Source organism: Anomaloglossus baeobatrachus, chromosome 4 (assembly GCF_048569485.1).
Source record: "Anomaloglossus baeobatrachus isolate aAnoBae1 chromosome 4, aAnoBae1.hap1, whole genome shotgun sequence".
Taxonomy (NCBI): domain Eukaryota; kingdom Metazoa; phylum Chordata; class Amphibia; order Anura; family Aromobatidae; genus Anomaloglossus; species Anomaloglossus baeobatrachus.
In genome coordinates, this window is record NC_134356.1 from 690770075 (window position 1) to 690784208 (window position 14134).

Consider the following 14134-nt stretch of genomic DNA (forward strand, 5'->3'; position numbering starts at 1 on the left):
TGACGAATAACCTGCGTCCAAAATGATCAATGATATTTGGGAAATGGACGACGTGTCAACAATCAATGATTTGGTGAGTATTTTGCATCGTTAGCGATCGCTCGTATGTGTCACATGCAACAACATTGCTAACGAGGCCGGATGTGCGTCACAAATTCAGTGACCCCAACGACATCTCCTTAGCAATGTCATTGCGTTTAACACGGCCTTAAGACCGAGTGATTCGGTCAAATTGCATCGCAAGACTTATTGTTCCCCTGTTTAGGGGTTGTCTGTTATCCACTTTGTATATACTAAGTATATACAGTATATGCAATAAAATCACGGTGAAATCTTACCCGGAGAAGGCCTTTCTTCCCATGCTGGACACCATTCTATGATTGTTTGAGGCTGCCCGGCTACTGGTCCGTGACGCGGTGAAGAGGCGAGGAGACCTGAAGTGGATGAGCTGAATGTTCTATCATTTTTGCTCAGTGCTTGATACTCGGAATGAGCGGTAGGATGCTCGGATGGTCGTGACTCAAGTACTCGAGTAAAATTGAAGTCAGTGAAGAACCTGAGCATTTTTCAAGAACATTTTCCTGAAAAATGCCCTAATTCTCAATTGATTTCCATTATTCTCAGTATACGAGTCAAGCCTGTCCGAGCATCCAATTGCTTGAATGAGTACCGAGCTCCCAAGCATGGTAGTGCCCACTCATCTCTACATAGGAAATAGTACAGGAGAAAAAGTGTAGAGAGAATTGGAGGAAAGAAAAAGTGAGAGCAGAAAGAAAGCTCAAGATTAGCTTGTGTGGATTAGTCTGCTTGATAAAAGGCTTGATTGTGAGCTCATTCTATAGTTCATGCAGGATACACCGTGAAAGTGCATTAAGCTTATTATATCACTTTTATACATTATATTAAAATACCGAAAAATAAATTACCCAGAGTATGACATCCACAATCAGCAATGCTCCATAGCAGGTGTAAAAGTTGCTTTTACATTTGGGTCATGATAAATTTTGTTTTTGATTTTTCTTTTCTTTTCCTTTTTATATTTTATTTACCCTTTAAAGACCAAAAGATTTTTTTAGACATAGCATTTTTTGTTTTTTTTCCTCACCTTTTTCCAAAAGTCATTATGTTTTTTTTTCCATATACATAGATGTATTAGGACTTCTTTACAGGACAGGAGGCAGTTTTCAATAATATTATTCATGTTAATATGTAATTTACTGAATAAATCAAAAAGTTTCAATTGCTATTTAAAAAATTGCATTTCTGTCATTTTTGGGAGGAGTTTTATAGCTCTCATTGTGTTATACAAGTTACCTAAAAACTTGATTCTTCAGGTAATTTCAATTATGGTGAAATTAAGCATGCATCAATTTTTTTCTTCCTAGGTGATGAAAAAAACATTCAAAATATAATAGGAAAAATGTTTTTGCTTTGTGATGAAAATTTCCAAGATTATTTTTATTTATTATTAGATTCCATTTTTATTTTTGTATTGATAGAGCTAACTGGGGGGCTTGTTTTTTGCAAAGTGAGCTGACAATTTTACTGATGATAATATTGTGTACTCCTGGTAATTTGATTGCTTACTATTATTGGACTTTTATGAATTTGGCAATAATATGTCTATTTAAAAAAATAAGATCTTTATTTTTAAGAGCAAAAAATAAGTATGTTTTGAATTTGTACATTTAAAAAAAAAAAAAAAAGTTTTTGCCTTATTTTTAGGGTTTTAAGAAACTTGAATTTATGGCTGTCTGATACTTTTACTATTTACTATAAAAATCTTGATATCCTATGGAGCTCAGAATTTGGAGTACCAACTTAACAATGATTTTGACCATCGGGAGGTCCCCGGCTGTCAGTCCCCAGTGATCACACCATAGTGGGCCAATAGGAGCCACAGTGCATCATCACGTTTCATTTAAACACTAGTAATAGAGATTGCCTACAGTCTTAAAAGGTTAACAAGAGCTACCAGATATTATTTCCAGACACTGCTGATAGACATAAATGTCAGCTATGTAATATAAAGTATGAGTAGAAAGCGCCTGAGCCCCTCTACACATGCGGACCTCTTTTCAGGATATTAATTTGCTACCTTATGTTGGGATGAAAGAGGAAATCTTCAGCTTCCATGTGCATAAAAACTTTTTCTTTATTTCAAACTTTAAAATCTAAGATTACAGGACAGTGATCCAGAGGATAAAAGCAATATTCATATACTACGTGTTTCAGACAGGGTTTCCTGTTGTTTATACATTTGAATTAGATTCCAGTTTGGGGCTCCCTCTTGTGGTCAGTGCTGGTAATGCCGCTGACTTGCTGAGTGGGAACTGAAAAGCTGAGTAGTATTTTCAATCAGGCCATTTGGTTTGGGCCTATATAACTGTGTAGCTTCCTTTGTTCCTTGCTGGGGCTCAATTGTATTTCCTGTGTTCTATGGACTTCCTGAAAGCAGCCCTGTTCTCTGTGTCTACCAGAACTCCTCTCAGATAAGTTGGTCTTTGTACCTTTGCTTATGGTTTTCACTTTCTTGTGATTTTGTCTGTGTGGAGTTCTTAGTGGAGTTGGATCATTCCCTGCTGGGAGTATCTGTGTACCTTGCTCCATATTCTGTTATGTATTGTGTTTTGTCATGCTTGGTACAAAATTCAGTCCCCTCTCTATATCAGTGTTTTTCTTAGATCCCAGTAACACTAGAGTACTAATATAGCAGGGGAGAGCCTGTTCAGGCTCAGTATTTTTCCATGTCAGGCATGCTGGTACTTATTAGTGTTTTTACGGCTGAAGTCAGTGCTCTTTCCTATTCTTTTCTACGCAGATAGTTTGGGCCTCATCTTTGCTGACTCTGTTCTCTAGCTACGTATTGTGTTTTCCTATATCACCGTAATCTTTGCATGTTGGGGGCTTTCTATATCTTTGCGGACTAGTCCGAGGCAGATTAGCTTTTCTACATTTCTCTCTGTTAGAGTATTTAGTTCTCCGGCTGTGTCGAGACGACCAGATCATCATAGGCTCGCCCCACGGCTACTTCTAGTTATGTGTCAGTATTAGGTCTGCAGTCTGTTAAGGTTCCAGCCACTCTGGTTATTTTCTGAGTTTACGAGTTATTGCTCTTTTACTGATCCTCCTTGGTCACTTGATCACAACACTGTCCTTTGTCAAAGCATATAGCTTATGTTTTTTCACTAAAAGCTTGTTTTAACCATTAGAGACCGATTGACACAGGTGAAATTATCGTCTATTCCCTTATAGAGGGGAAGTTGATGCTCAAATGTGTCAATACAGTACAAACAATGGTCAAAAGTGTGTACATAGAAATTGTAATAGAATGTAATGAACATATAGAATTCAAGTACATATTTATCAGACTTTACAGAAATATACCAATTAAAATGTATATATGACAATTCAAGTAGTATTGCAACAATGAAAACATTCACAAAGAATATTTGCAATATAGGTAATATTGTGGAAACACTTAAATTCACAGCAAGGACATCACGCATCCCTACAGAGTTTAATATAAATTTTGAAAAAAATGAAAAAATGAAATATCCAAACAATTCAATGTTTGAAAAAAATATATCCATTCAATAGTGATACATGATCTCCACGTGAATTGAGTCCATGCGGTGAACAGGTACCTAAATAGAAAATCTAAAACGCTTTGCAGTTTAATAACTTTCTCCTGTGTCTTCCGCCACGGTTAGAGAGGAACACCCTTTCAATGCCAGAAACCTTCAAAGTGGAGGTGGTCCTGCTACGAACATTAATGAAATGTCATGCTATTTTCGATAAATTGGTAGAAGAAGTCACGGAAAAATATGTCTGTGACATTTTCAGAATATCGCTTATAAGGGGGCGTATACTGCAACCCACATATTTCAAATTACATTGTGTACATTGAAAAAGATAGACTGTATTTTTAGTGTTACAATTAATAAATAGTTTGATACTGTGGGTTTTGCTAGAATCAAAATTAGAAACATTTTTAGAAACTCTTGCATGAGTACAAGTTATGCAGTTTGAACTACCACATCTATAAGAACCCACAGAGTCAAGAAATAAACCAACAAGAGAATTTGGAGATAAAAAAAACTCGGTGAGATGATATTACCAATAGTCCTTGCTTTTTTAACCACTAAAAGGCATCCAGGAGTTAATTTTTTATGTAAAATTTCCTCCTCATACAGGTTGGGTAATGCTCTCATAATAAAAGCTTTAATTTGGCTGAATTGAGGACTATATTGTAATGACACAACAGGTGAATTTTTACTATGATTACTTGATGTTCTTGTTTTGTATATTTTTTGTTTATTTGTTTCCTTGTTATTTTATACATTTTTACGGGAATGTTCATGTTCATTTCTACATCCATCTCGAAAAGAATCTGTCTGGTTAGAGGGTAAACTGATACTAGAATCAGATTAAGTTATTAGCATGTCTTCGTTGTTTTTGTTGAAACTGTTTGGCCCTTTCAAGAATCCACTGAGGGTAGCCCCTCGCCAAAAGTTTATTTTTAGAACTATTCAGTTCTTGATTTAAACTTTGGGGAGTGCTACAGTTCCTTTTAATACTTGTATATTCACCTACAGGAAAAGATTTGATGGTATGTTTGGGATGACTGCTGGCTGCGTGGAGTATATTATTATCAGCGCAAGGTTTAGTATACGTGGATGTCCCAATTAATTCTCCCAATACACTTGTGAGAGATAGATCATAAGAAGATTTTTTCCTATAAAGGTGAGCTGGGTTTCTCCTTCTCTACCATTGCTAGTTATGTTAAAAACAAAAAAACAAAATAAAAACAAAAAAACTAAAAAGTGAGCTGGAGTATGAGATGGTATACATGGAGCTTGTGAGCTTATTTTCACGCTGGCCATAAGACAAAGAAAAACCAAGGAAAAAATTGTGAAAACATAACCTGCTGTAACTAAATAAAAGCATAGTGCATATAAACATAGGGTACTTAGTAAACACTGTTTTTGATAAAAAAAAGCATAAAGCTATCCCACCAACGCCAAGGTGTACCCAGTTGGGATAGTACCTACACTTTCTAATATTAAAACCTTACCATGGGTCTAAAATAGGCCTCAATGTAGCTAAGGGCTGAGAGCGACCGGGTCCCAACAGGACACACACAGTCAGGGGGATTCACAGAATGAAATGTCCAGCTCACCAAGAGGGAGGGCCACACCCCATTTGTATTGAATACAAAAAAACTATTTTTAACATTGCTAGTTATGTTGCGAAGGGTTATTTGTTATATGTAATGATGGATGAGCAGTATAATGCTTGGTTCTTCTAATGATGAGTGAAGACTACCATGCTCAAGTGCTCATTGCCCGAGTTTGGCTGGTCACATGCTTGGTTAGGGCTTAACTTGAGTAACCAGTATAATGGAAGTAAAGGATTGGGCAGTTTAGTTTTCTGCCCACATAAGCTGACATAAATAGAGCATTTCAGGGGGAGGGTGGAGATTTTTTTTTTCTTTTTTTGGACAAGCTACATCCAAAAACATTGTTTTAACCACCATTGAGAGCCATTCAGAGACTGCAAGTGCTACTCACTGTGGTGCCAGCCCCCATCATTCAGTCAATAAGCAAAGAGTCACTGTGCTTTGTTTTCAATGTTTCATGAATGACACATTCGATCACCCGCGGTACTCAGCTGAGCAAGGCAAATATTAGAGCATCCTGATGCTCAATCGGGTACCGAGCATTGCTGAGCTTGGTCACCCATTATTAGTTATATTTAGTGGTGGGCAATCAGTAAAATGTTTGGATGCTTTGTCCTTGAGTCGAGCAGATGAGGCTCTCTAAAAGGGCTCAACTCGAGTTACGAGTATAATGGAAGTCAATATTGGGCAGTTCGTCTCTCCACCCACATACGGCCAGCCATAAGGATGCATTTTCAGGGAGAAGGAGGGCAAAGTTTTTTCTTTTGATGCACACTACATCCAAAAATGTTGCTTTAATCCCAATTCACAGACTGCAAGATGCTCTCACTGGGGTGCCACCTCACATTATTCAGTGAAGCAAGCCAGGTTCTTTTTGTTTGATGTTTTATGAAAGACACATCTGAGCACCCTCACTACTAGTCCGATCTCCGTGAGTACTCAAGCACCCTGATATTGGATGCCATATATAGCATTCCCAAGGACGCTCGCTCATCACTAATTATATTGCCTTAATATTACAACACGTAACACAATGGAATGAAAAAATTGTTGAGTTTTCCTTTATTTTACTCACTTTACATATATGAAGCTGCTCAATTTTTGGGGGGAATTAGAGGCACTGTAAGAACTTTTAACTCGCCATGCTCCTAATTTAATGAGAACCTGTTGCAAGGTCAAAAGCTTCATGTTTTACTGCAGGTCCCCCAATCATGCTCTCTTGCTTCTTCTTTTTTAATATCTCAATTGGTTACACAGATATGACCCTGTAAATGTGTCCAAGTTTTTGATATTTAATAATGAAAAATTTCTTAATGGATATTTTTTTTTGGGGGGGGGCATTTAATCAATACTGCTAATAATTACCCAAGGCGAAACACCCACTTTGTAAAGACCATGAGCATTTTGTGAAGCATTAAATTAACAAGCTCAACTCTGAAATCATTTTTTGAATGTAGATAGTAAAAAATGTAATACAATGGGGAGGAAAGGGAATAAAATAAGAGCAGGACACTTTTGAATTGGTGACCGGTCCTCTTAAAGCTCCATTTAGTCAAATGTTGTCCTTGTGCACATACTTATATTCATCTTTTCCCTTCGCAGATCAAAGTTGGCATAACATACCTATTTCCATTCCTAAAAGGAAGAAATGAAAATACTTGAGGTAAGTGATATGAGAAGTAAGGTACAAAATAGACCTAAAACTACATCTGATTTTTTCAATATGTCCTAAAACTAGTTAAAGAGAACAAAATCAAACAAATGAGCAAAAAGTATTAGAATTTGTATTTTTTTAATGTGGAAATTTATCCAATATTAAAGTCTGTGAGGGGTGTAGGGGATCAGTTTTGGTAGGCGATGGCTGGGACATAGTAAAGACGCACACACAATCCAAAACTCAGTGTTTTACTTATACTGGTAGCAAACTGAAAAACACAGTCAGACTTCAGACAGGAAGGAAATCCAAAAGTCCGGCTTATCAAACAGCATAATTTAAGTCCCAGATGTGTCAGTCCATTCAGGTATGTAATTCCCACAAAATCTGCTTCAGCCTTCCAGGCCAAATATCCACACCCACTGAGAGAGAGGCAAAAAGATTATTATTTATTATTATAGCGCCATTTATTGCATGGCACTTTACATGTGAAAGGGGTATACATAATAGGATCAAGTACAATAATCATAAACAATACAAATCATAGACTGGTACAGGAGGATAGAGGTTCCTGCCCATGAGGTCTCACAGTCTACAAGATATGGGTGAGGATACAGTAGGTGAGGGTAGAGCTGGTCGTGAGGCGCTGTATCATACTGAGGGTTACTGCAGGTTTTGAATCTTGTCAAGGTAGGCGAGAGTCTGATGTGTTGAGGCAGAACATTCCAGAATATGGGGGAGGCAAGTGAGAAATCTTGGATGCGATGCTGGAAAGAGGAGATGAGAGGGTAATAGAGAAGGATATCTTGTGAGGATCGAAGGTTACGTGCAGGCAAGTATCGGGAGACTAGGTCACAGATGTACAGAGGAAACAGATTGTGGATGGCTTTGTAGGTCATGGTTAGGGTTTTAAATTAGAGTCATTGGGCAATGGGAAGCCAGTGAAAAGCTTGGCAGAGAGGAGAGGTCGGGGAGTAGCGGGGGGGACAGGTAGATTAGTCGGGCAGCATAGTTTAGAATAGATTGAAGGGGTGCGAGACTGTTAGAAGGGAGGCCGCAGAGTAGGAGGTTACAATAATCAAGGCGGGAGATAATTAGGGCATACACTAGGGTTTTTGCAGCTTCTTTGGGAAAGGAATGCACAGATCCGGGAAATATTTTTGAGTTGGAGCTGGCAGGAGGTGGACAGGGCTTGGATGTGAGGCTTGAAAGAATATCAGATTCTAGACTTACTCTTAAGCAGCGAGCATGTGGGACTGGGGAAAGTGAGCAACCATTGACATTGATGGATATTTCAGGTGGGGGGGTTGAGTGAGGATGAGGAAGGATGATGAATTCTGTTTTGCCCATGTTCAGTTTTAGGAATCGAATAGGACCAAGGGGTATATATCCTAATCGCCAGTCGGGGCCCACCGTGCTCCAGATGACAAAGGAGCTGCTGGCACCTGAGGGTTAGGCGGAGACTATAGAGCTGGATGGCTCTGAGATAACCCAGGAACTCTGGGAAACGGTCACGTGTGTTGGGACACGTCAGACCGGACGACAACCCGATTACACCTACACAACACCTAGCGCTACACCAACCACGTGTGCAGGAAACACGTCAGGCCGGGTGGTAACCAGGTAGCGTTGACCGGAAGACCGCCACAAAAGCGCCCTGTCGGCCACGTGTGTAGGACACGTCAGGCCGAGCGGTCCTCCGATTAGCGTTTCTGGCCACCTCTCGACTGGCCACGTGTGTGTAGGACACGTCAGGCCAGATGGGTACACCAGTAGCATTGACCGGGAAGTCGAGGAGGATAAGAAACACCCTGTTAACTCCACAGGGGTCCTGGAGTACGCTGTCCGTGCACGTAGGGGGCACAACCGGACAGGTGGCGCAGCAGGTGCGTTGTCCGTGTGCGTAGGGGGCACAATCAGACAGGTGGCGCAGCAGGTACGTTGTCCGTGTGCATAGGGGCACAATCAGACAGGTGGCACAGCAGGTGCGTTGTCCGTGTGCGTAGGGGGCACAATCGGACAGGAAGCACAGCAGCCGCAGCCCAGTTAACGCCACTGGGCTGCTATAGCAAGACTGGAACGGCAGGAGGGAAGCACGGCGCCTGACCCTGATGTGCTGAGCCACGAATCTTGGCGTGACAGGCACCGTTCGACTAACCCTACCTACCGCTTCCCAACATAAGCTTATGCCGCAATGAGGCTCTAACATGGAGGTGTGCTCTGACTGAGCAAAAGTGAAGACTGCGCACCTCCATGTTGTCTCCAGCCCCTTTTATAACCTGGGTCCGCCCCAAACCCAGGGTGGAACCACCAAGGTCCAATAGCAGAGTGCCATGTCATCAGTGACGTCACATGCGACCTATCCGGAACCGCCACGTCATTGATGACCTCATGGCAGCCACGCCCCAAACACTTCACCAGTCATCGTCTGACGACCAATACTGAGGTGCCAGATCATAGGGGTGGGCCTCTGCGAGCCAGTCCGGAGTTGCCATGTCATCAGGACACCTGACACCCTCTGCCCTATCAGGACCTGCCTGCTCAGTGAGGTCCTTACCAGACCTAGCCTCTGGTGCACTAAGTGCCTGAGCATGCCCAGTAGCCTGAGCAACAGGCTCAGAAAGCAGACTATCAGTTTGAGCATGCTCAGTAGGCACATCCCAGAACTTAGACACAGCACGAAGTCCAAGTACCTGTGCAAAAATGCTGTTAGGGTTAATTGTGGAAGCATGCTTAGTAGCCTGAACTGAGGACTTAGTCTCAGACATAACACAATCAGGCTGAGCATGCTCACTAGGCAAAACACCGGGCTTAAACTCTGGCTGGGGTAAATCGGCGCACGCATGCGCACTAGCCGCCTCTCCACACTTAGACGTGGTGGAAGGAACAGCCAACTGGACGACCCGAGGCACGGCCAAGAACGGCAGCCAGTGCCTGGGCGCAACAGCAACCGCAGCAGGCTGCTTGCGGTTATGGCGGCGCCGGTTCGTAACAGTACCCCCCCCTCTAGCGGCCCTCCCAGTCGAATGGTCTATAGTCGCCACAGATACCACTGAGCGACGGGCGGATGGAGACATGCAGTGGGAGCTACAAGACTCGCTCCACCGCGTAATTACCCCAGACGACCAGTCGATATGTGGGCAATGTTGCTTTGACCACAGAATACCAGGCAGAATATCATCTGCACCCTTAGGGAGAACCAGAAATGAAATGGTCTCCCTATGCCCAGATGACATGGCAAGGGTAATGGGCACTGTCCGCTGGTGAATTACCTTGGGCAACAAGGACCCATCCAATACACGGACTCTCACTGGCCTTGGCATTTGCACCAGTGGGATGGCATGCCGCCGGGCAAAAGAGGAGGAGATGAAACTATCCCCAGCATCTGTGTCCACACTTGCCCTTGTGGACCATGTTGACCCCTTAAAGGAAATGGACGCGGGAAACGTCACCCTAATGGAAGACGCAGAGTCCAGTCTACCTTCAGCTATGGTCACCAATCGCGGTCGCTTACCCTGACGCTTTGGGCAACGGTTGGCATAATGACCATACTGCCCACAAGCGAAACAGGAAATGCCCTTGCGACTCGAAGACCTAGCAACACCAACCCTAGCGATGTCCATAGGGACAGAGATGTCCTCTAAGGGAGGTGCAGTAGGAGAGACCACTACAGTGGCTGAACGACCCACTGACCTGCGCTTCAGCTGACGTTCGGAGGTCCGCAGGTCAATGCGGGTGGCCAGAGTCATGAGGCCCTCAAGGGAAGTTGGTACCTCACGCGACGCTAATGCGTCCTTCACGTGCGAGGCTAATCCCCTCCAGAACAGTGGAATGAGAGTCCTCTCTGACCACCCCAGTTCTGCAGCAAGTGTCCTGAAACTCACAGCATATTGACTTGAGGAGGTACGACCCTGCTCCAAAGTCAGTAGCTGTAGGGCCGAGTCGTGAGTGACCTGAGGCCCCAGGAACACTTGTCGCAAGGACTCCAAAAACTCCTTAGAGTCCTGTACTACGGGGTCATTCCTCTCCCACAATGGTGTAGCCCACTCCAGTGCTCTATCAGAGAGCAAGGAGATGATAAACCCCACCTTCGACCTCTCTGTAGGAAACCGTGCAGCCAACAGCTCTAGATGGACTGAGCACTGGTTCACGAATCCCCTACATGCCTTGCTGTTCCCCGTAAACTTGTTGGGCAGCGAGAGGTGAGGGAGGGTTGGAGTAGGCTTGGTGACTGACACCATTGCAGCCGCTTGAGCCACCACATCATCCATATCAGCAGCAAGAGCAGACTTCTCCAGAGACCTCACTCTGGCATCAAGCTGCAGCATGAACTGACGTAGCTGCTCCATCTCCGCCATGCCAGCCAGACCCTGGCGCAGTCTTACTGTTACGGGGGGGCCGGCAGATTAGGACCAAGGGGTATATATCCTAATCGCCAGTCGGGGCCCACCATGCTCCAGATAACAAAGGAGCTGCTGGCACCTGAGGGTTAGGCGGAGACTATAGAGCTGGATGGCTCTGAGATAACCCACGAACTCTGGGAAACGGTCACGTGTGTTGGGACTCGTCAGACCGGACGACAACCCGATTAGCATTTTGGTGCACCTAGCGCTACACCAACCACGTGTGCAGGAAACACGTCAGGCCGGGTGGTAACCAGGTAGCGTTGACCGGAAGACCACCACGAAAGCGCCCTGTCGGCCACGTGTGTAGGACACGTTAGGCCAAGCGGTCCTCTGATTAGCGTTTCTGGCCACCTCTTGACTGGCCACGTGTGTGTAGGACACGTCAGGCCAGATGGGTACACCAGTAGCGTTGACCGGGAAGCCGAGGAGGATAAGGAACACCCTGTTAACTCCACAGGGGTCCTGGAGTACGCTGTCCGTGCACGTAGGGGGCACAACCGGACAGGTGGCGCAGCAGGTGCGTTGTCCGTGTGCGTAGGGGGCACAATCGGACAGGTGACGCAGCAGGTGCGTTGTCCGTGTGCGTAGGGGGCACATCGGACAGGTGGCGCAGCAGGTGCGTTGTCCGTGTGCGTAGGGGGCACAATCGGACAGGAAGCACAGCAGCTGCAGCCCAGTTAACGCCACTGGGCTGCTATAGCAAGACTGGAACGGCAGGAGGGAAGCACGGCGCCTGACCCTGATGTGCTGAGCCACGAATCTTGGCGTGACAGGCACCGTTCGCCTAACCCTACCTACCGCTTCCCAACATAGGCTTATGCCGCAATGAGGCTCTAACATGGAGGTGTGCTCTGACTGAGCAAAAGTGAAGACTGCGCACCTCCATGTTGACTCCAGCCCCTTTTATAACCTGGGTCCGCCCCAAACCCAGGGTGGAATCACCAAGGTCCAATAGCAGAGTGCCATGTCATCAGTGACGTCACATGCGACCTATCCGGAACCGCCACGTCATTGATGACCTCATGGCAGCCACGCCCCAAACACTTCACCAGTCATCGTCTGACGACCAATACTGAGATGCCAGATCATAGGGGTGGGCCTCTGCGAGCCAGTCCGGAGTTGCCATGTCATCAGGACACCTGACACCCTCTGCCCTATCAGGGCCTGCCACCTCACGGACATGCTCAGTGAGGTCCTTATCAGACCTAGCCTCTGGTGCACTAAGTGCCTGAGCATGCCCAGTAGCCTGAGCAACAGGCTTAGAAAGCAGACTATCAGTTTGAGCATGCTCAGTAGGCACATCCCAGAACTTAGACACAGCACGAAGTCCAAGTACCTGTGCAAAGAAGCTGTTAGGGTTAATTGTGGAAGCATGCTCAGTAGCCTGAACTGAGGACTTAGTCTCAGACATAACACAATCAGGCTGAGCATGCTCACTAGGCAAAACACCGGGCTTAAACTCTGGCTGGGGTAAATCAGCACACGCATGCGCACTAGCCGCCTCTCCACACTTAGACGTGGTGAAAGGAACAGCCAACTGGACGACCCAAGGCACGGCCAAGAACGGCAGCCGGCGCCTGGGTGCAACAGGAACCGCAGCAGGCTGCTTGCGGTTATGGCAGCGCCGGTTCGTAACAATAGAAGACAGATACTGTGGGATTCTGGTTAGTAGGGAGGTGGTCAGGTCCAGAGAGGTAGATCTGCGTATCATCAGTGTAGAGGTGATACTGAAAGCCATGAGTCTCTATGAACTGTCCCAGGCTGAAGGAATAGATGGAGAGCTGCAGGAGTCCTAGAACAGAATATTTGGGGCCACCTACAGCTAGGTGGCGAGATGAGGAGGTGGTGTGAGAGTGGGAGATGCTGAAAGTTCGGTCAGTTAGGTATGAGGAAATCCAGGATAGGGCCAGGACTGTGTTGCCCAGACATGAGAGAATTTGTAGTAGAAGGGAATGGTCTACTGTGTCAAAGGCAGAGGACAGGTCCAGGAGAAGGAGGACAGAGTAATGCAGAGGACAGGTCCAGGAGGAGGAGGACAGTGTAATGCAGAGGACAGGTCCAGGAGGAGGAGGACAGAGTAGGGTCGCTTGGCTTTGGCAGTTAGTAGGTTATTAGTGACTTTAATTAGGGCATTTTCAGTGGAATGATGCAGTCGGAAGTCAGATTGTAAACAGTCAAAGAGGGAGCAGGAAGAGAGGTTTGAGGATAGTTCAAATGGACATGTTGTTCCCGTAGTTTTGAGGCATAGGAGAGAAGGGATATGGGGCGATATTTTAACACAATGGAAGGGTCAAGGGAGGGCTTTTTGGGGATGGGTGTGATTGAGGCATGTTTAAAGCATGAAGGGAATACACCAGTTTTTAGTGATAGGTTGAAGAGATGGGATAGGATTGGGATGAAGACTGTGGTGAGATTGGGGATGAGGTGGTATGGGAGTGGATCAAGAAGGCAGGTTGTGAGATGTGATCTTGAGAGTAGAGTGGAAAATGATCTTTTGTCATGGTGGACAAGCTGGATTTGGAGGAAGAAGCTGATTAGTTGAGTCAAACACATCAAATTTGTCAACATTGAGAATTATATGATTCTTTGAAAATTAAATTAAACAGATTCCCCATTCAAAGCTGACTGCCATCCAATTGATTGAAAATGCACTAGTTTTCAACAAATTCGATGGCAATAAGGTGTGAATGGGAATCGTGTGCACAGCCTATCATTCAAAGCCATATTAAGCATTGACAGAATGCTACAAACATCTCCATGGCACATTACACAGATAATTTATTTATTTTTCAAAGTGTTATAGTGGAAAAAAAAATCCTTAATTTGGCAGTGAGATAATATCTTTATTACCAAGTTGACTTACCCTTCTACTCGTCTTGATGTTGTATGTCA

The 14134-nt window shown here is 44.6% G+C and overlaps 1 protein-coding gene across 1 annotated transcript in view; it reads left to right on the forward strand.

The window, feature by feature from the left end:
- The window catches only part of LOC142302944 (olfactory receptor 10A7-like), a 140305-nt gene that overhangs the window by 125010 nt on the left and 1161 nt on the right, over window positions 1-14134 (forward strand). The window contains exon 3 of the mRNA XM_075344047.1: window positions 13849-13923. Within this exon, the coding sequence (XP_075200162.1) occupies window positions 13849-13923 (75 nt within the window). The remainder of the gene's footprint in view (window positions 1-13848; window positions 13924-14134) is intronic.